Here is a 23,120-nt window from a genome sequence, read left to right on the forward strand (position 1 = left end):
AATATGTTACCTTGCTATATGGAGATCACTGGTCTCTAAATAAGAAGGTAAGCTGGGCATCCTGAGCATACTGTATTTTGAGCACTGCTAGGAAAATGCACATTTATTCGCATCACAAAGTCAACATGACGTTAGTTAAGTTGCCGTTTCCAATGTGACTTTTTTTTCCCTCTGTCTTGAAGTTAAGAAGAGAATATAAACACCTTTGCTTTTGCAGTAATGAGTATCCACCAATGCTTCTTTTCCAATCAATAACCAGACATACAATAGCTATTTCAACTTCAAACTGCTGAATGACAGATAAAATTTAATACTGGAAGCTAGTATGGCTGGACCACTGGATTACCTTGACAGAGAAGACTGAAACCGTCTTATAAACAGCCAATAGACTGCAGCTAGAGGTGAGAGGAGAGCATCTTCCTTCAGCAACCTCACCAGACTCGAGCTTTGGGAGCTATCCTCAGTTCTGAATTAGACATTCAGGTTGCAGACAGTCTATAGCTCTTTCATTGGCATTGAGGCTGTTGTGTGGCTGTTTTTCATGTTCTGCTCCAGTGCATCCACAAGTGGTTTATAGAGTCCCTGGCACAATGTTGAATAAAAGCATCAACTGCACTTTGTACATGGAATGTTTTGAAAGGCACCGTACTTCACTTTAACAGGAAATCTCTTCCTGTATTTTTTCGGGCCTGAAAAAATAATACGTAGACTTTTTCCATTCATCATCTCTTTGTATAACGTGCCTCTATGTGAACATCACAATAATACTGGACATGCACTTATATTCTACCGTGGTTCCTACAGTCTGAGGACTTGATGTTGTCATAATTTCTTTAACATTTGTTGCATCATGTTTGAACTTTGTTTTGGATGGTATAAGTGCAGTATTTATTTTAGCATTTATGTTGCTGCAGGGGGACCAGAAGTGATGATTTTGGACACGATGATAGAAATGTTTGACCCTGGAAGTTACTGGTAGATTTTACAATCTATATGAGTTCACATGGACCCACCATAATTACATATAAACATTACATTTGGTTCCATTTAAAGTTGCACCAACCTCCTACGCTCCCACTTGTGCCTCTGTCACAAAGACTGCGGTGCTGCAGCCAGACTAATAAGTACACAGCGTTTGGTGCCTATCTTTCTTATCTAGTAGAAATCATATTTACTGAATGTCTCATAAAACCTTTTCAAGCCCTTGACTTCTCTTCATCAAGTGAGATATACTCTCATTTACCATTACTCTGACTTATTTGCATTCTTTGCCATCTTCAACAAAAGTAGATTTTCCTTTTATTAGTTATAGTTTTTAGTTCCTTTGGTTGTTCTAGTTAGGGTTGACATTGTGCAGTCAACGCTAACTTCATAATAAAAAAGATAAACTGATTTTCTTTTAGTAATGAAATTTAGACTTTTCACAAATAACTTAAGTTCACCCTGTCTCAAGTGATGTGCTGTAGAAATGTGAAGCAAATAAAAACGAATTGAATAAAGGACTTAACATCTAGCCTTATTATATTTAAAGTAATACAGAGTGCTATAACAGGATATATCTATATTTGATTCTGTTCATAGTTAATTATGCATAATCCTCCTAATCAAGTGTGAATCTAATCAATAGAGTGAATGTATAATGGAATGATTGTAATGCTTGAAATTTGGCCCTGAGATTTTGTGTGTGTTAAGATGAGAAGAGGAAGTGCAGCAGAGCACCGCAAAGACCAGTTGCAAGATACCGGAAAGCACTGAGTGTGCCAATAGAAGTGGAAAGTGCAGAGAGCGGAGTCAACAGGATGTGACTCGTGAAGCAAGCTATGTGTTTCCAGAAGGCAAGACAGAGAAACATGGCTGGACATGTTTACCACTTCTCTGCATTGCATTGCTTCCAGTGCAGTGTGTGGAATCTATATGGCTCCTTGAATTAATATCAATCCAAATTATACCATGTGCATGTGGGTGTATTGCACAATCAGTTCCAAAATTTTAAAAATGGAATAATTAAATAAACAAAGACAAAAATGCATTCATGCGTTATGTGATGACAGAAAATGATTTGATTGAATAGCTAAGTCATTTAATTTATTTATTGTAAAACAAATATCAACATGCTCAGTTGATACTTATATATTTTGTATATTTGTATATTTTAGTAAGAGACAGGCATTCGTATATATTATGCAAGGTATAGTTGAGCTCAAGGGAATGAGCACAACACTATGTAGTGGCCTTTTTTTGTATGAGATTTGCTGATTCATTGTGCTATCATGCATAAAAAAATTTTAATAGAGGGCTAGAGCAAAATTTGTATTCAACAGTATTCGGTTGTAATTTTTACTTGTTCCGTTTACTTAAGTGCTTTAGGTTTTTTATAATATGCACCCACAGTAACTGTTTCTGAAAATGTATGCACATATTTTCATCCTGTTAGTTGTTCTGGCAGTCAAACTAAAAGCATCAACCTTTATACTTCAATAACATTGAGTTTATTGCACTTTTAATGCATTATATTTAATTCCAAATGTTCCAAAGAAAGTATAAGTTCATGATGTCCTACAGCTATAAACTATGTGCGCTGAATGAATGAATGCAGAGATGCAGTCTACCCGAAGCCCATGTAATCTTTGTCTCATGCTGAGATGTAGTTTTTGTTATTTAGTCATTATTGTGAAGGGCCCCAGGGTTGCAAAACCCCGCATTTTTTAAAATACATGTGCATGAAACAGTAACTTAAAATGAAGTTAAGAATCCAACAATATACTTGTTAAAGAGGATATTGCATTTGATGTTAATTCAGTTCAGATAGCAAAACGTTGAAACAATGGATTGCAGCTCTTAAGGTTTTATTCCACCGAGACTGACAATGTCTCCTCTTTTATCTTTTCAAACTAAGATATGTATAGCTGATTTACTTAAGTGCATCTGTTGTTGTAGCATCGCTCCTCTCATCCCTTTTTAAAAAGCATCTCGTCTGAAGCTTCTGATCATAATTTGAACAAAAAGGTTATGAGAAAAAAAAAGTACCACATCTGGTCTTGGCCAGTATTTAATTTACGTTTTTTTTATTTTACTTTTAAGGACAAGAAAATATTCTTTTGTTGTTGTTGCCATCTTTAGTTTCACTTTGAAGGCTTTTGTCATTGTGTGTGTGGGTGTCTCTCTATAAAGTGTGTGTTTTTATCATGCGCGTTTGCCTTTGTAAGTCTGTGCGTTTATGCTGATTTTGAAGCACATGTCAATATTTTATGTGTTTCAGAACATTAAAAGGAGTGCTAGCTGGAAAATATCTGCTATTAAGTAGAGTGGACGCAAATAATATCTCTGATGGAGGACTTGCTGTTAAATTGATGAAAACTGTTCTAGAATGAGATTTTAGGTTGTAGTATTGTAACTGCTGAATACTGTAATCATGGATACTGTATCCCAAGCTGCACTGCTCATTATCATTTAAAAGATAAGAAAGATGTATGAAATAAAATAAGCGTTAGCATTGGTTTAGTGGACGTGACAAAATGTGTCGATTGGTGAACGAGTGTTTCAGTTTCTATGCTAGTCAGGTGGTTTCTTATTTAATTTTTCTGTTATAATTCAAATCCCCTCCCCGTGTCTCCTCTTTCATTTTCTCACTCCAAGATGTAGAGTTTGCGTTGACATATATTATATGCAAAGCATTCATTTACATAATGCATTTTACTCCTAAATCCAGACTCTGTGCCAGATCTCGCATAAGCTACCTGCCAAGAATGCATGCAGATAGGAAACAGTGAGAGAGAGAAAAGGTATTGTAGAGGAAAGCGTAAAGAAAATATACTCCAAACAAAGATAGGCCAAGGGCAGTATAAGGAGGGAAGCCAAATGAAAATGGGGGGCAGAAAGGTAAAATAAGAGAAATCTCTTGTGGAAAGCTGTGAGGGAGGTTAAAAAGGCAGAGGACACGAGGAGGACTGAAGGTGCCACTACTTTTCATCCACTGTCTGATCTGTGGGTGGCATTCATGACGGATGGAGAACCACTCTAACTGAAGGTCATATCCGAAGCCCTGCCATTTTGGACTGCCACTTTCACAGCGAAAAGGATAAGTAAAGCTCAGATTGTTGTGTATTCACCCCACTTTCTCTATAGCTGTGTCGATAGAGGAGGGAGAGACAGACAGATGAGGCATGTTGAAGAAATTGTAAGCTTTGAATGCCAAAAAATGATTCACAGTTGTCTAAGCAGGATTTATCTTATCATATCTCTCTCTGTCTTTTTTTTTCTTTGCAAAAGACATTCATACACTGCTGTTCTCAGACTGATATCCAATTTTAATAACAAAGATTTGATCCTCCTTGTTGCTATGTCTCCCATTTTTAATACACCACAACTGAGGTTTCAAATTGCAGATTTTTCTAAATGCATTCCTTTATTTAATGATTAGCCTTTCCACCAGATAGTTCTACAATACAATATCGTGGACAGCTTTTGTTCATATCCAGCTAAGTAGGATTTTTGTTATCAGTGAGATTATTTCTACAAGAGAGACCATACCACGGTAGCAATTACATAAGCATTTGTCATCAAATCGGATTCAGCCCAAATCGGGTGAAACAAATTCCTGGAGGGAAACAAACTACAGCAGACAGCATGTTTCTGAGTTTGCTTTTCCCAGATTGTCACAAGGCTTAAGGACAGCAGTCTGTCACGGCTCCAGCGTCCCTGCAGTCTGGCTCTGACGCAGAGCTATTCGTCTGGCGTTAGAACCATTGCTGGAGCTGGAAGTTCAGACTGGGTTGTTATCCCCCAGGCAAGGCAGAATGCTCATGGCCAGATGACCTCGCTGCCCAGCCTCTAATATCTGATCAAGAACCATCTGCTGAGGCTGCCAGAGCCCACGCACTCCCCATACTCCTGACCTCTCCAAGGAAAGCCCGATGGGAAATCAAGCCATTAGTGGACTATTAGAATGATTTTGATGACCATTAGAAAAGAAATGTAGCACAACAAAATGACATTTTCACCCAAGGAATGGAACATTTACTTTTTTGTTTATTAAGAAGGTAGCGTGATTCTGCTCTGCAGTTACTTCTTACTCTTTCTGATTTCTTGTTCATTGTGAGAATATGAGCTTCACTTCTGGCATTTCTTTCTCAAAAGCGTCTCCAAGAAAGCAGTCTGAGCTGAAAAGAATGTGATTAAAAGAAAAAGAAAAAGAAAATACAATATTTTTTGGGTAATTTTATTTTATGCTTTCTGATTATTCTTGTTGACAGATAAAAATGTTAGTACTTGGGCACAAAATAATGCAATTAGCTTTAAATCAGTTTTTAATTCTTCAAATACAGCCCGTTGTTACATTGAAGCTCAGCGATGAAATGGTGTCACAGTACTCAAAGAAAGTGTCCATGTTATACTGGCAGAATGTTTTGTGGATGTTGATATGACATGGACTCATATGAGAGAAAGCTTTTAAGTTCCAAAGAGAAGTATATAGAATGTGTCAAGAGTGCAGTTCACATGAAGTTTTAATGGCCTGCGTGAACAGTTCCCGTTCCTACAGTGTGTCGTGCAGCAACACTCGCCAGACCTTGATAACAGTTGGTTAATGGGTAATGTGCCACACAAGAGTGATGCTGCACTTTCTGTTTTCATTTTGTTGCTGTAGTGCAGTAATTAATCCAGCTGAACCCTTTGTGCTCACAAAATAAATGCTTTCCATTTTCATTAATAGACAACTCATTAGTACATAATGAGCAAGAAGGCAGCACTCCCCGCTCTCCCCGTGCAGCGTGTAGCACATGAGCATGCGCTGCACTCAGCTAATTAAAACCTAGGATTGTCTCCTTGTATTCTTCTCTATAAGAAAAAAAGAAAAAAAGCACGAGCTTTTAAAGCATAAGTTAAATGAGACATGGTATGCAAGCATTTTACACCCCAGAGGTAAAAAACATTATGCAAATCCTCAGTTGTGTGCTCTATAGTTTTATGTCTGAATAACATATTATGTATTGCAAATAGCAAGCTATTAATGAGAAAAAAAATGCAGTTGCCTGTGGTTTCCATTTTTGAATGCAACTTGAAGCTAAGAAAAGATTTCGCTAATCGTATCCATACCTTTAAATCTCACAGACTTTAAGGTTAAGTCCTTCTTTCATCAATCAAAAGTTTGAATGTAATGATTAATGGCAGTGACAAGCTGCCTTTATCCTTGAGTGCCAGTGACTTTTCATCCAGACTGTAATTTGGGGCCTTCAGCTGTAGGTGACATCTTTCCTTTTTCTCCAATCACCTGTTGTCATGGGAAGAATAACAGTGGTTCTTTCTTTTTTTTCCCCCACCATCCACTGTGGGAATAAAGGATGCAATTTCAAGGAAAACGACGTTGGTACTGAAATGGCCCTCGACAATGTCTCGATAAGGACTTTTAGGATCATAAAATCTCTACATCGATACGTGCTCTTGATATAATATAAACAATTCTGAGAACCAAGTCATAAAAATCTAAAACATTACCTGAATTAGATTTGTCCAATTCTCTCTTCAAGGGCATCTTCTCATTCACGTATTGGACCCCTTTCAAAGCTGCTGATATTTTTAGATTGCTTACTTTAACTCCCTTTATGACCACTTGCACTGTGAGCTCTGTGACGAGGAATGCCAACAGGAGCATGCTAGTCATTTTTTTTGACAATCACTGAGTTATGTGCCACAAATCCCCTCCCTAGGGTGAGACTATTAATGTGGAGTACTACTGTAGAGTCCTAAAGTGACAGAGGGAGAACAGTAGGTGGAAACTACCTCAATTGTGTTGCATTCAAGATTGCCATCATGTGTACCAGTTTTTGAGCCACACAAAACTGGTACACACAGGAGGTTTTGAGCCACACAAACACAATCATCAGTCATCACCTGCTGCATCTGCCAGATTTTACTTCCTGTGATGTTGTCCAATTCTTAAAGTATAAAATCAAATTCAAGAATCACCATTTTGACACACTGGAAGAATTACAGTTACAGAACAGGATGTGCAAGGAGCGATCTGTAAATCACACTAACACTATTGACCAGAGGTCCATTAGAAGAGAGGGGAGACAGCCAAATTCTAATCGCCCCTCATATCATTTTAAAGATTTGACATAACATTTTTTTTTTACATGAAATATATGATCAATGATCCTCCGTAAAATCATAAACATCATTAACATCCAGATCAAAAATGACCAGCATTGCCATCTATCAGATATTGGCTTCTTTTCTTTCAGTTCTAATTCTAACTGATGGACAATCACTGCCCGTGAGCGAACATGATTAAGAAATGAACAACGACACCATTAAATTTATCCTAATTACATTATACTGACAATATATCAATAGTGAGCAATCATCTCCAGGCTGAGCATGTGTTTCTAAAGTACTTTCTAGAAATCTGCATAGTCCGTTCATAGCTCACACACAGATAGATACATGAGTATAATTGCACACATGTATTCATATTCAAATCACCGCACATGCACACTTGAATCACCTTCCAGTGAGGATGATGTTTTCATATGTCATGATGAGGCAATGATTTGCTGCGAAGAATCCTCGCTTCATGACGGGGAGACAAAATCGAACCCAATTTCTGTTTGTAATTAAAACCATTTCCACATTCGCCTCTTGGAAGGCCACAACATTCAGAGGTCAATAGCAGTCTAATTCAGTCATTCAGGGAGCTGTACTGCAGAACAACAGCTTGCAGTTTCCTTAACATCCACATATTCTGAACATGCAAATATAGTAGTAGTGTGGCTTAATGGACCATAAGAATTAAAAGTTTACAGTGACCTCCTGTTGTTTCATTTTAAATAATGTTGTCTCTAAAACTACTTTTACTGTGATTTTAAAACTAATTATACAATTCTTCTGTTCTGTGTTGATGTTCATATCATTTGTGTGCTGAGTTTAATGACCCAAGATCATCTGAGAATCTCTGAAGTCAGTCAGTCAGCAGTCTGAAAATAAACTTGTTTTCTCTTTATTCCCAAACAAAGCCTGAGTAAGAGTTTAGTTTGAAGTTGAACTGCTGCATTTGTGGTCCGACATTATAGAGCTAGACTTTCCATCACTCGAGGGTCACACAGTACTCGTGAATATAAGGTGGGAAACACATGTGCAGAAAGGCAGGTAAAATGTCCAAAACGCGCACACTTCAGCCCAGAGAGTTTGTAGCAACTCGTCACTGATGGTGATAAATCTCGCTATCATTATTAAATCCATCACACAATGTTTATGACTTCAGTCTAGTCTCCCGCAGGTATGCTATTTCATCTTGTAGACACGCAGTAAGGATAGAAAGAACAAGCTCATTGGTCACAAAGAGAGAAAGCATTCTCAATCAAATAGGAGCTTACCTTGCAAATAAAGTTCTATATTTTGATGCTTCCATGTGATAGATGGTAAAAAATATGCCAAACTATATAAAAATGTGCTGACAGAAAACAGAAGCAGACTGTCATCGATGGTACAAAGTGTTAATCAACTTTTACCGCATAACATATTTTGCAGTTTGGCAACTTTTGTGTTATTAGTCATCTGAGAGTTTTAAAGCACACAAGTGCAGATCTACTTTGAGCCTCTTTTTGATGAATGTCTGTTGATGATTTCGTACGGGGAGTCAGCATTACCAGTGTTTCAAAAATTAACTTGTTCCTGCTGAATCATAGTGGCAGTTTTTTTTTGGCAGATTAACATGTATCCTGTTGATATTGCTATATAGAAGCAATGCGGTTGAATTGCTGTCCTACAACAGGTACATAACTATTTGTAATTGCTGTCTCAATGCACCAAAATCGCTTTGAATACCACAACTGACTGCTAGCGATCACAGAGTTGATCCTCATCTTTGAAGCAACCATTTTAAAGTGAACAAGAACCCTGTGCATTGAACAAAAAGTTTATTGCACAAAGCTGCAATAATTTTGGTCGTGCTGTGGAGATTAATCTTGGAGAATTTTTTATATCAGGAAGGATCTCGTGTCACATGCACAATTTTAAACGGACAACTCTTCATTTTGTAAAGTTTTACTTCCACTCTTTTACTCTTTTGCACTATATTGGATAAAAAGTAGTCTTTGGGCAGATAGATTTTATTTTAATGGCTACTGAATGTCATAAACATTTACACAGTGTTTGTAACGGGGCTCGATTAGATTAAAATCTTTAAACTGTAATATAGTCTTAGCTTTTCAACTTGCCCTCCTTTAAAATGAGAGAAATCATCTTGCATTTAAGTCGACTTAAAGTGTGCATAAATAATAAATTAACTTAGCATCAGTCTGCCTTTCTGTCACTTTCTTTCTCTATGCTTTTTTCTTTTGACACTAAGAAGGTAATTTTATGAAAGGCGGGGAGAAATGTTTGGGACATATTTATTTCCTTACGTGATGCGATTATTCTCACAATTTTGCTTTTAGTGTCCTCAGGCACGCTTTTAGGCACAGTTAACTTGACTGTGTTTAAATACATACTTGTGGAAAACCTGTATTGACATATTCCCTTTTTGCATAATACTCAAATCCACCGGAGTATGCATTGGCACATAAACAGCTATTCACTTATTCACTGCAAATTAGTCTCCAAATCCATATAAGCCACTGATAGCTGGGAAGAAATGCAGTAATCAATGACAGAGGTTTTTCTTTGCCTCCCTAAACAGAAGAGTTATTTATGTGTACTGACATCAATCAGCATGTAGTCTCTGCTTCAAACCAGCAAGTTCTAGAGAGGGAAGAAGTGCTTTCTTTTAATGATTTATTATAGCCAATCTGGTGTGTGTTTATTATTTATCATTATTCAAACAATGTTAAGAGAGCATGTTACTACATTTCCTTCACATTTCTTTGCCAGTGTGTTATATCAGTGTCGACAGAGAGGAAGTGGCGCACAGTGTAGCGTAATGCTGTTTGCTGCAGGTAACTATTTGCAGTGACAATTAATTAAAGCCAAATTAAACCCTTTTACATTAAAAATAAATCTGTTAAATTGTATTGTCTGTTTCTTTCCTCGTTGCCGCTTCTTTTCCTCAAAGCTGCATTTAGTCAACTGTAAACTGTCTCCCCGCTGTACTGTGCATTACTGCGAAAAGTCAACACAAATATCAAACTAATGCAGTGGAGTATTATAGACTCCTAAAAAGATTTCAACAACAGCAGCTTTCTGCTGACCTTTTATTCTTACCATCAACTACGCTGAGAAATCTTTCAATAGCTTTGCATAATAGTTTTGATTTAGATTTGTGTATAACAGTGTGTAAATTTGCTTATTGTGGTCTACATCCCGATGAACATTTGGACATCGTGACTGTTGATCTGCTGTATATACCACACACAAACACACAAACACACACGCTATGGCTCTGTTCCATGTTTTTTAAAGTTGCATTTTATGGTATCACTCTTTGAACTATTTTCTTCCAGTCGGGCACATTAGCTAAAAGAAAGCAGGCAAAGAGTCCAGGTTAAGTTTGCTCATTTTGTTTCTGTTGTTCTTTTGTTGAAGTCGTACATTCTGTCTTTATTCTTCCCATTTTTTTTAAAATAACGTCTACTAGCACAGACTTTAAGAAGACCTTTTTACAGCATAGAGTATGCTATCTTAAATGACACATGACTGAAAAACACTGACAACTATCATGCAGTTTTTAAAGTCTAGTACTAGTAATCAACTTGTATTGATTGGGGACAGTAACAGTGTTTTCCTACTGTACGAACACTGATTAGTCACTTACTTGACTAGCAGTATATCCCAGAAAAAGCTGCTTGTAAGACCCTCTTACTACAAGCACTTACCAGGGCATTACTGTCTGACATACAGAAGTCTTTCTTTTACATAATAAATGAAAAAAAAAGTAGTATAAGAGCCAGCGGATGTGACATGTTAGGCATTATTTTATCGGCTATGTCGCTGCCCTGAAGGTTTTAACAGTAGTGAAGGATTGTAAGCCTTTGGGCTGAAAAGGAAATGGACCAAGGATTTTTCTTTTAGCGATAAGGTTGACTGCACCGGGCTGTGAGAGTGCTTCACTGACTAATTATTTGAAGCCTCCTCTCAGATTAGGGTAGAAGTGCAGAGCTTATGGACAGTTGCATAGCAGACAATCAGACCATGTAATAACCAGAGGGCCAATATTTGCTCAAATCCACTGTAACACCTCGCAAAACAAAAGTGTGTAAAGCCCTAATGCTCAGTCCAATCCCACGGCACACTGCCTTGATAAACACCGACGCCACCTTCACAATGGACGCCATCTTTACTCTGGCAATTAGGCAGAGTTTTGGATTATCGCTTCCTCAGCCCAGCACACCACAAATCCTTCCGGATTCAGTTATTCCCCTCCCACGTCTGCGGCCATTTGGGCTTTTTGGGCACATGGCCAGTAGAGGAAAGAATCTGAACTGCTCAAAGTAAAAAGTTAGAAAGAAAAAAACGTTCTTCTTCTTCTTCTTCTTTTTTTTTTTTTTACTATGCCTATACTCCTGCAACTTTGACGAGTCTATTAAATTAAAATGAAACCTCGGGAACTTGCAAACACTATCCTGTTGAATATTTTATGAGAACAATAAGCTAAATTTACTGTGATCCTTTCCTTTAAATTTTGTAAGTGTTCGGTGTTATCTGAAAAACATTGCACTACATCCTTCCCTCCAAGCTGCTGATGGTTTGATCCTCCCCCTGTAGGCCAGGAATGTCTCCAGTGGTTTCTGCATAAGAAACTAAAATGCTTACTGAAAGAATTTGATTTAGTCTGTCTTATTCTACTTATTCTACTTCAATTGAGTTGTTTTCGTGTGTTAGACAGCACACTCGGGGTAAATTGTGTACAAGATCAAGGGTTTCCAGGGTCAGGAGAGTTGCATCTTTGTAATTGAGGGCCTCTCTTCAATGTGTTTGCTTAGATGCTTTTTTGTCTTCCACCTGGTGACTCTTTGTGGAGTACACACATTTCACTCTAGTGCCTTTGTGTGTGTTGCCAGCACATCTGCTACACAGTTTACTCATGGTAGCATGGAAATTTATCACAGGTCTCAAATAAAGGACCTCCTTTTTTTGTATATTACCCTACCTGACCCATCACACTGTTTATGCTTTTGGGTGCTTTTCCCCTCTCATCAGTAAATGGCCAACTGTGGCTGTCACCTGCGTTTTATGTGTCTCTTACTCACAGCCTAACACTCTCCTCTGTCCTTCTCCTCTTTTTAATTACAGATACTACTGTCTCATCCCAGAAAGGTAAGACAGCATTTAATCAGTCACGTGTAGATTATCGCATATTTTCAGATGGGTTCCACGTGCTTGTGTTACTCCTGTGTGTGTTCCAAATTTTTGCTAATGAGATGACAAAACATTTCATGTTTTTTTGTTAATGTTGATTTGAAATTGAGTCACTCGTGGGTTTTGTTGCACAACAATCTTTTTGATTACAAAGTCAATCACTCACACCCACTGACACCCAGACTAAATTACCTTGCTACTCTGCAAAGGCAGACAACCCACAGTCTGTTTTTATGCACTGTTTTCTGTAGGTCTTATGTTCAGATTAATCACAGTTCTGTTTAGACTCCTCCACACTTTCATGTGAATGCTAATAAGAGGTTGGAGGAGGTGACTGTTTTGCATAGTGGCTCTTCGGGGACAGACGGGAAGTTTAGTGCAGTTGTAGGAAAGTACCTGTAGGCTGTTTAGATTTTGTAAGATGATAGGGCCAGGCAGTCAAATTGTCTAAACAGCTCCAGGGGTCTTGTTCTGAGTGGCAGGTGTATGCACCAGGCAGTCCCAGCCCCTATACTCTTGCTAGAGATGATACAGTAATGGCAGAGGGTGTGTCACACTCGGTGATTGCAAAGAACGATCAGACAATCAGCCAGGAAAACTCCCTGCTGATTTTGTTGAAACTGTCTTTTATTCCCTGCTGTGCTTATAAGAATATAGATATTCTTTTGTACAAGCTTTTACCAGAGCAGAACAGAACACAGATACAAATATTTTCATTGTCACCTGGATCTGATATAATGCGCATGTATATGTGAAAAACCTAAACAGCAGGTGGGTTTCTCTGGGAACATGGTGGCATTTTTGCCTTTCAAAGCTTTAGATCTGAAAAAGATACAGTTCATCTGCTTGACTGGGTACACACTGTATGCTCTCACTCACACACTGTTGTGAGCCTATGTATGTGATGACTGTGTGGTGTACAATGCTGTCAGATTGGCCTATAAAGGTAAGTGATGCGGGTTGCCCGAGCCTCGCTGTCTGATGAATGTTGAAGGGGTGCAGAAGCTCGCGAGGTGTACATCATCCCTCCACAGCTGCACTCGCATACGTTTCTGAAGGAAGTGGGGGGATAAATAAGGCCGCGCAACCCTGACAGTGAATGAATGCTTGCTTTTGTCAGCCCGTGTGTGTCCGTGCCTGTGTCTGACTTAGTTGTGTGCGTGTTTTTGTATGTCTTTCTTTTCTTTCACATCTTGTATGTCCAATTCAAATCTGTTTAGTTAGAAGCATCAACAAAAACAGCTACCAATCCCACACAATGAGAGTGTCATCTGGCTGTATTCATTAATATACTGTGAGTTATAGATGGTTATGCTGCTCTGAAAGTGTCATCAGTGCTCAGCAGCCTTGTGGCCTTGAGGCAAAGATAATGTTCATATACCATGTGTTTGTATGAAAAGATGTGTATATGTTCATGTGTGTGTGTATGTGCACCTCAGCACAAAAGATGAAAAAAGCTGGAAGTTTGTCCAGCAATTTCAATGCAGTTATATTCAGCACAAACTAAGAGGCTACATTATATTACACGTGTTAGACTGAAGGGCAGCACACAGTAGTTAGGTCCAGGTAGGATTCAAGCTACATTTGAATAACCTTTACTGTTGTTCCATACCAATATGATTAGTGATTAATAAAGGCTCTTATTATAAGTTGACCTTATTCTTCAGTTTTCTGCTTCTGTGGAACATCTCTGCTATCTGCACCTTTCATGACATCCTTTATCCAACACTTCTCCACCCCCTTACACTCCTCCTCCCTCTCTGCTGCCAAACGAAGTATATTTATGGCACCTGTGCTGGAAAAACAGTCTCCAGGAGACGTCCCACTAATTTCATTTTCAAAATGCCAGCAATAAATTTATCAAATGGGCTGAATCGAATCGGAGTCACACGCCGTGCCATCCGTCATGGGCTGTCCCTCAGGGGCCTGTGGGCGTACTTAAGCCGGCCAAAAACCTCCGCTGGCAGGAGAAACCAGATGAATATACTAGAGAAATATGCTGAGAACAAGAATGTGTGCGCATATCTTTATGCGCTTAGATCCATATGTGCAAGCATAAATTAGCTTGTCCACACGCAGGGATGCATATGTGTGCACAGAGGTCAATGCTAATTTTTCAGCTCATAGAAGCCTCATGTCGAAATCTGAGCTAAGCGCTTTGGATGTCAATGTGCCAGAACAGTAATTGATTAATTGCAACACAAGTTAATTGATTGTTTTGCACATTTTTGCTTTTGTGAATCCCTCTCAGTTCAAACACTGCTTTGAGCTTTATCCCCTCCCCTGCCTCTGAAAACTCGAGTTTCACACGCTCTGTGCCCTCCCATTCCCCTCCCATTTCTCACTGCCTCATCCTCTGTACCTCACTGTGGCACCTTTGCCTCTCTTTTTAAATGCCTCTGTCCCCACTTTGCTTTTGTTTCACCGATCTTTTCCTCTGCCTATCTTTCCTTGCCCTCTCAACATTTATCACCGTGCAGGCTAAGCCAGGCATGAGGGAGGGTAAAGCAGCTTAGTACTAACAGTTCTAATGAAGTCAGGCCCTGTATCCCTCTAACAGGGATCAGTGGAGCTAGTCTGTGAAGCCTGTCAGCATTTAATGATTAGATGAAACATTCAGACACCCGCTACGAGAAGACATGCACACTGATATATGGTAATACCCAGCTGTGGTCTCTGTTACGCAACTCAACAAAGAATTATGCACACAAACACACTCTCACTAGCCCCCAAACTCCAGCTGTAAAGATCATGATTTATGACTGAAGCATGGCATCAAGGGTATACACAGCAAAGTGATTGGAATAAAAGCAAATGACAGAGAGGTTCAGAGAATGAACAATCTGGCTATTGATTTTTGCTATGTGCAGGAAGGTGGACAAAAAAGTAAACTGCATGAGAGAGATTTACTCCTTGACTTGATGAGCAGACTGTAAACAAGTCCACACGCTCTCGTCAAGATGCATGCTGCGATCCATGATTTTTCCCTGCTTCTTGCTTCTGCTAAAATGCCTGATAGAAGATCAATAAACAGGTCATCATCTTTTTGAACATTTCAAGATTCACCGCTGATTAATTCTGAATCCTATTAGATTAAGTTGTCCTAGTCTGTGCCCACGCACGGCAGCTTAATGTGTGCCCGTGGTGTTGTACGTGTTGTTGGCATATGAGAAAGTTTTTCAGAGGGAGTACGTTAGTGTGTTGAAATGCTGAATCTGAAAAATAGAGTGACAGAGGCAATGGTTGGGTCAACAAGCTGCCTGTTTGTCAGAGTGAAAGGGTGCCCACAAGGCCTTAGCTGCTTTTTGCCCCATTAGCTGCACATGCAAATTTACCTGTCAGCTTTACAGCTACACAAGGAAATCGCAGTCTTCTCAACTTCTCTGCCTCACTCTTATTCCAGTTCCCCCCCCCCCCCCCTCTCTAAATCTCAAACTCCAGATCTCCTCCTCATTACATTTTGTTCAATATCTTCCTTCCACTGCAAAATTGGGAACATATTCTGTCCTCACACCAGTAATTTCTCTCCCTCTTGTAAAAGTACCTGTTTAACTCCACTTGAAGGATTGTGAGACACTGGATTTGAAATAAATGTATGTGCATTTCTGCCAGAACGCATCTGCTGCTTCAAGGCTTTTCACATATCTCTTGCTTAGCAAAGCCTCATAAAAAAGTACTTGGCGAAGCTACTTGAAAATACAGTTTTTCTAAGGAACCACTTTCAGCCAAAGAAGTTGAGAAGGAAATGTCCACTGAGCTTAATTTATAATTTGTTAACTGATAATTATAATACTGTAATCCTTATGTGATCTTCTCAGCTATTAACTGCCTCGTAAATCCAGCCACAAAAGAAGCTCCTCTCACTCTATGGCCACATCAGAGTGTAATGGTGTTGCTCAGAGGTAATATAATAAACATTAAGTTGAGTACTAGCCAGGATATAAATAATGATATGTGAGAGACCCTGTCTGGACTCATGAATTAAAACCCCATCCTGTTTCCATGATCTAGTTCTGGAACATTAGAGTGTTCAGTTGCTAAAAGGGGTTAAAATGTTGTTGTAGCTGTTGTCAGTGAAAACCCTACTTTATCCCTCTTAAAGCATCCATCCATCTGCCCATCCGTTTTCTTACTTATCCAATGTAGGGCTGTGGTAATGTAGTGTAGGGTGGTGGTGGGAAGGGGGTTCGGGCTTATCCCAGCTATCAAGGCAAGATTTTGCAATCAGAATTGTGATCTGAATCCAACGTTTTGCCAAAGACATTTTCCTTTTCCAAAAAAGCGAGCTCTGTCAATTCTCGATAGCCTCTTCTTGTTCACGTGTTACTTTTATTTCGTCATTTATTAATTTACATTCATGTCATGTTCATTATCACAGTGCATTTGTAAGAGGGAAGTGTCCAAGCCAGGAAGGGGGAAGAAAAAAAAGAAAGAGAGAAAAAAGAAAAAGGGGGATCCAAAACTTCTACAGGAACAAAAAGCATTTATGCAACCATGAATTCAAGAGTTCTGCAGAAAACACTTCTTTGCCGTTATTCACTACCAGAACTCAGGAGCAGAAATGGAAGTTACGATGGTATTTCACATTTGATTCTAAATTCAAATGAAACAATAAACAAGATGGTTAATAAAACCAAAAATGACAACTTTTACCAATATAACGTATCCTCAAGGAGAATGTAAAGATGAGATAAAGTAATAGTTGCAATTATTTTCAGACATCTGCACCCTGTGCAGTCAGACTCTAAATGGCTTTGTTGATCACATACTGTACCTATCATATGGTTATACAGCTGGTGCTTTGTTTTACTTTGACTCATAAGCTTCACAAACACTCTACGCACTAATAAACTGTAAGAATAGACCTTATGTATGCATTGCTTTTGATAGTAGCATATAACTTAACGGATTTTGCTTGAAATTTTTTATTGCCATCCTTTGTCCTCACAGAATGAATCATAGTGCCATTGTTCCCCTGACTTTTATATTTGCCCTTCTCTGGTACAGAAAGGAGAAAAAAAGCCTCAGTCAGTAGATAGTTATATTGTCACAAAATGTTGGCCATTCATGGTTTGCACGTAATCACCTCGTACGTTATTAAAACTTTGATCTGCAGACAAATTATTAAGCACCATCATCAAGGCAAAATTGCACGACATATCTTTAGCTTATGACAACAAACCTATTAAATTCATAACATTTCTAGCTGCCTCACGAGTACCTCAGAATTAGCTTTTGCTAAACTGAAAGGGTGTAAAACAGTTTAAAATACCATCATTGATTTATGATATGCTGTGAATGACACTAACTCTCTATTGGCCTGTGCTCAGGATCACAGTTCATTCGCCTAAGCTTATCATATGAAAGAAGAACAGAAAAACTTTAATTTGGTGTATTTTCACTCCACTTTGAACCATTGTTTTACAGTTTCTTTTAACTTGAGTTGGCTCAAAGCAATAAACTGCCATAACTGGAGGTGCTTCAAGGTTTCTTATCTGGCAGTAATACTGACTACAGTGTGTGTGAACATGTCATACTTTGTCTTTGATGTGTGCTGCTCATGCTACTGTGAATCCCTGTGACAAGAACCATGCTTTTTTCACCTTTAATTTGTACTTTTTTAAAGATTTTCAATTCAGTTCTGCAAGAGCTGCAAGATCATTATAGATATCATCTTCCCTTTCTTGCATATCTCAGGCCAACTGGTTCAGCATGTTTGGGTTCTTTTTAAATGGCAACAGAACTTACTGTAAGTCCACGGCCAATCTCGAATGTCTGTGTCTGAACTGGTTAGAGAAAGTGGTCAACAGAGTCACCTCTGAATGAGACAGAATGTAGCCTCTTCCCACAACAAGGTGAGAAGCTCTTCGTTATTAGATCACAAGAGGGTGATAGTGCATTTTATTTGCCAGGCTAAACTCTGCAATATGTCCAACTGAGTCTTAGCTAAAGATAAAGATAAAGACAAAACCACACAAAGAGAGCCTCAGCAGACCCACATCTTAGACTCATTAAGACTGCCTGGGCATTGAAACATTTCTCAGGCAACGACAGAGAGAAGATAAAAGCAGAGACAAGTATAACAAAAGAATGGAGACTGAAGTAAATTTATCACCACTCTTTCTTAAAGAATCCTGCTCTAAGCCTCAACTGCCAATTAGGTACGAGAACAGCCTGTTCCCTTGACGGATGAACTTAATTTGATATTCCGTGCTCCGCTCAGTAGGGTGCAACAGTGATTGCACCGGTGGATGGAATTTTCAGGCCATCCATACAGACTAGGCGTAATCGACTATGTAGATATAGACTGAAGCTTATCATAACTATTTCTCTTTGGTAGAGTAGTTTTATTTAAAAGAGGGGTCAGGTTTCTATTGAAGTGTGTGTGGCAGGTATCTGGAAGATTAGAGCATTGTTGCCCAGAGACGCTTGTGTTGCTACGTGGGATTACCCAGGAACAGAGCTGCAGTAATCCCATGGAGTAAATAACTCTTTGTCATAATTCAACATGTTATTGTCACAGGAATACCTGCTCTAAATCATTTTGAGGATTCATACATCTTTGTCTGTTTGCTGACAAGACACCACAGTTAGGCTTGAACCCTACAGGGCTGGCATTGCCAGGGAAGTGGGTGGCATATTGCACCCAGCGGGAAAGCTCCTATGTAGGCCTGCACGGCGGAGGGATTTGACCAGCTTGGATTAGCTCAGCAGGGTGAAACAGAGGGATACAAACAGGACAGATGGGGAGGGACAGACTCAGAATGGAAGAAAGGGTACATCAGTCTCTGTTCAGCACAAGAACACCTGAGAAACCTGAAAAAAGCTGCAGAGAATCATGTGGAATATTGTTAATATGCTAGTGAGCAGCACACACCAGTGAACCATGAAACATGAAACAGCAACCAATACCTCTGAGAGCCGCTGTAAACTCCGAGCCAAACTAATCACCAGTTAATTATACATAGGGTTTTACCATTTCATAAATTTCAAATAGTTTTGCCCTGTCTTAAGCATTCGGACTTCTTCCTTTTACATTTAACAACAGCTTTACATTTCTGAGTGAGGATGGGAATATTAATTGAAATGCCCACAATTAGATAAACACAGCTCCCAACTCCACAGTCGCACTAATTAAGCAAGCTTTTTTTTCCTGTACAGTGCTGTGCTCTCAAACCTCATCAACTGCTCAAAGACATGTCACCACAGTAATGGCAGATGGGTATATTTAAAAAAAAAAAACTAAGCTAAAACAGTTAAAGACACACACAAGCATTAAAGAAAGCAAAGGCAGTTGCCTCTGACAGACTGCTGAGGAAATGTGTCTTTATTCTTTGCTCAGAGTCGTCCATCCTGTCCAAAGGATGGATCTAATCCAAGAGTTTATTACCAAACTTCAGATGCAAAGCCTATTCGTTTTCTGACACCAAAGAGGGCCAAGAAAATGAATCGGGGTCTGGACAAATTGGCATCACTCACACAAGCGCAGAGGGAAGAAATTCTCAAAAGTCGAAGTCGTGTCCTCCTTTAGTTCCTCTCTAAGAAACTTCCAGACTTTCTCTGAAAACTATGTTCATTTTTTTGTACTGTTCACACTCTCACAGTGCAAACAGTTGAGAATTTATTTTATAGTTCAAGCCATACATTGTTAAAGAATTCTCGCACAGTAAACAAACCAACATGATCAGTATGAGCAGCAGACATTGTTTCCCAAGTTGAAGATGTAGAAATGGGTTAAAAAAGAATCCTCCATTAAACTGAGAGAGAGAACTAAACAGCAGCGGTCACCCACCTATTGGGTGAGTCCTCTTGAATATAGCTTTTTCATACAATTTTAAGTAACCACTTTGCACTCAGCAGAAATCATTCTAACAAATGAATGTGCAAAGCTACGTAAGTTTCCGGTCAGTCTGTTTACACTCGAGACAGAGAGACAAGGCACCCAGGAAGAAAGGTGGAACTAGATGGATTATTCCAGGCTAATTCCTAGCACAAATCAACTCTCAACCATCAATAATTCATGTGGAAGTCTTTGAAAAGTAAACACTGCTTGGGCCATTAAAAACCCTGATTGGCTATAAATACTGTACACAGCTTAACTCTACATACAGAGGTTCTGTAGCTGCTATAGAAAAAAGTACATTTGCTCTATATGGAAATCCAGCGCTCATTAGAGAAGGTACCCATATGGAAAAGATATATATAAATCTTATAAAGTTTGTATCTGTCTTGTGTGAAACTTGTATGAAAAGCATATAAGTGTGAAAACAGATATAAGATCCCTTGAAAAATTATATAATGAAACTTGTATGTTTTGGATACTTACTAAAACAATGTATGAAAGTAATGCGAAAGTGGCCACTTTCATGAGTAAATCATGTAAGCCTTATATGATTTACTCATGAAAGTGGCCACTTTCATGAGTAATCACATATAAGTTTTTACTATTTCTTTTCCGTATGGGTAGATTCCTTTGTAGAGCCATAGCCAGTATTACCTGGTGCAACATTAGCATGGAAATGATGCTAAAGATGACAGCAGAGAGGGGTAGTTAGACTGACAGCTGGTGCTGGAACATGTTGGGTTTTGTGGATTGATGTTCTCTGTCAGCTTTGCCTCTGTGTACTTCAGACAAATTGTGCTCTCGTTCAGTTGGTAAATGCACACATAGCCAAAATGCTAAAGAGGATCATGCCCCCACTGTAGGTAATTTTACTCTGCTCTGTATCATTTGCACATTGACTTTACCTCCCACTTTGTCTCTGCAAGTTGTTGTTTTTTCCTCGCTTGTCTTTCATGTACTTTTTCAAGCTCTGTTTGTGACTGTGATTAGGGTGTATGGTTGGTTTATGTAGCTTTTAGCAATTCCCTGTACTCCGGCAAATCCCGCCTGAGCAATGCAAGACAGGGAGTGGTCTCTGTCTCTCTCAGTCAGAAATGCTCATTAGATAAAGAGGAGGTTCCTCTGCTTTACCTCCACTTTCCTTACAATATTTTACATTCTGCTTTCCTGTCTTCTGTATCTTTCTCGCTTTCTTACTTTCTTGCTCACATCTTGCAATGCCCTGGAGATGGTCCTGTCAGTACAAACAGCATCTGTCCAAGAGAATATCAAGATGTGTAATCGTTCCCTAAAGAATCAACTGTAGAAAACAGTTTTTTTCTTCTTTTTCGAACTTTGATGCTGAAGGTTTCATATATACGATTTATAGACATCACACAGTGGATTTTCTGTAACTGCATCAGATTTAAATGATCAATTAATCAATGATAACAAGAATTCTACATTAGCTTCGCTATGATAGTCTGCTTTTACATCTTTTATTTTTCTCTTCCCCACTTTCTTTGAAGCAGTCTTTCTGATGTGATTTATTATTGAGTGGAACCCTGGGAATTCTTCTTCTTTCGGCTGGTCCCATCTCGCCCGATCCCCAGCATCGTCTTCTGTCACACCAAGTCACTGAATATCCTCCTTCACTACATCCATGAGTCTTTGTCTTTTCATCCTGCCTGACAGCTCCATATTCAACATCCTTTGCTCACTATTTCTCCTAAGCACATGTCCACATCATCTCAACCTTTCCTCTGTAACTTTCTCCAACTGTTTGACCTGAACTGTCCCTCTGATCTATTCATTTCTAACCCTGTCCATCCTGGTCCCTCCTAACAAAAATCTTAACATCTTCAACTGTGCCGCCTTCAGCTCGATCGCCTGTATTTTTACTAGCACAGGTCTCACCAGCACTGTTGGCCAACAGCACTCGAGGTGGTCATTGTAAACCCAGGCTGAGACCAATCCGGTATAGAAATCTCATTTTTCTTGATGAGCGACGTTCAATTTGGCAACAATTTTAGCATTCCATACAAACAATAAATAGCATTAATTTCTACATATGTGGAAATTACACACTTCTCAGAGATAGTAACTCATCTTTTCAACATGTGGAAAAATTTTGGTTCATTTAAGATTATATTTTTCCATGCAGAGACCTGTAAGATACAAGGAAGTAAGATAGAAGGAGTAAAAGCGGTTTGCTGATATTTAAATACATACATATATATATATATACATATTAGGACTGGGCGATATATCAAGTTTTTTAAAAGTATCGATATATTTTAATACGGGATATCGGATGTGACAATATCGTTTATATCAATATAGTATATGTTACGTTATAATTATACTTGTGGAGCCGCTAGTTTGCCTCTCTTTCGTCCACTTTTGTCTCTATGCAACGTTACTCTACCTCGCCTCTCTCCTTCACTGAACACAACTACCCCTCCTCCATCGCTTCACCTGCAGGCAATGACAAGATGGACACGGCAAATCTCTGTTAACGAGTTACCGTGCTAACGAGCTAACCACGCTAACGCCATGCAGCCCACAGGGGCTGCACAGCCTAAAATCCTTTCATTTTCTCAAAAATCGACAGTTCACCTTTAGTATGAATTCTGGTTGTGCTTGATGACCGCAAATTGATTTTATGTGGTACACGGCGCTCAGCAATCTGTCAAAAAATGTTTTAGTACGACTTTAGTAAGCTACGGAGCTGCACCGCTTGATGGATTGTTGGAGCATTACGGCTACCAAGGAGCCTCGCGGAGTGATACGTACTGTGCTTCAACGTAATATTAGCGTATTGTGTGTGTATAAGGACCATAAATGACACCTGTTAAGAGACACGGTTACGAAGCGGATTTCAAACTCCAGGCTGTCAGTCACGCAGTAGAACTTGGGAACAGAACAGCTGTGAAATCTGTCTTTGTTATTATGCTCAGCGTCTTTTAGTTTACATTTTGACTGCACAATTGTGAGCTTTTTGTTA

At 39.0% G+C, this 23,120-nt stretch overlaps 1 protein-coding gene across 3 annotated transcripts in view; it reads left to right on the top strand.

Moving 5' to 3' along the window:
- The window catches only part of LOC308406630 (cadherin-4-like), a 253,347-nt gene that overhangs the window by 95,372 nt on the left and 134,855 nt on the right, over positions 1-23,120 (top strand). Inside the window, exon 3 of one of the 3 annotated variants that reach the window (XM_080897730.1) lies at positions 12,226-12,249. The exons of the other annotated variants lie outside the window; for them this stretch is intronic. Within the exon in view, the coding sequence (XP_080753856.1) occupies positions 12,226-12,249 (24 nt within the window). The remainder of the gene's footprint in view (positions 1-12,225; positions 12,250-23,120) is intronic. 3 annotated transcript variants of the gene reach the window in all.

Source organism: Rhamphochromis sp. 'chilingali' (genome assembly GCF_963969265.1).
Source record: "Rhamphochromis sp. 'chilingali' genome assembly, chromosome: 12".
Classification (NCBI taxonomy): Eukaryota; Metazoa; Chordata; class Actinopteri; order Cichliformes; family Cichlidae; genus Rhamphochromis; species Rhamphochromis sp. 'chilingali'.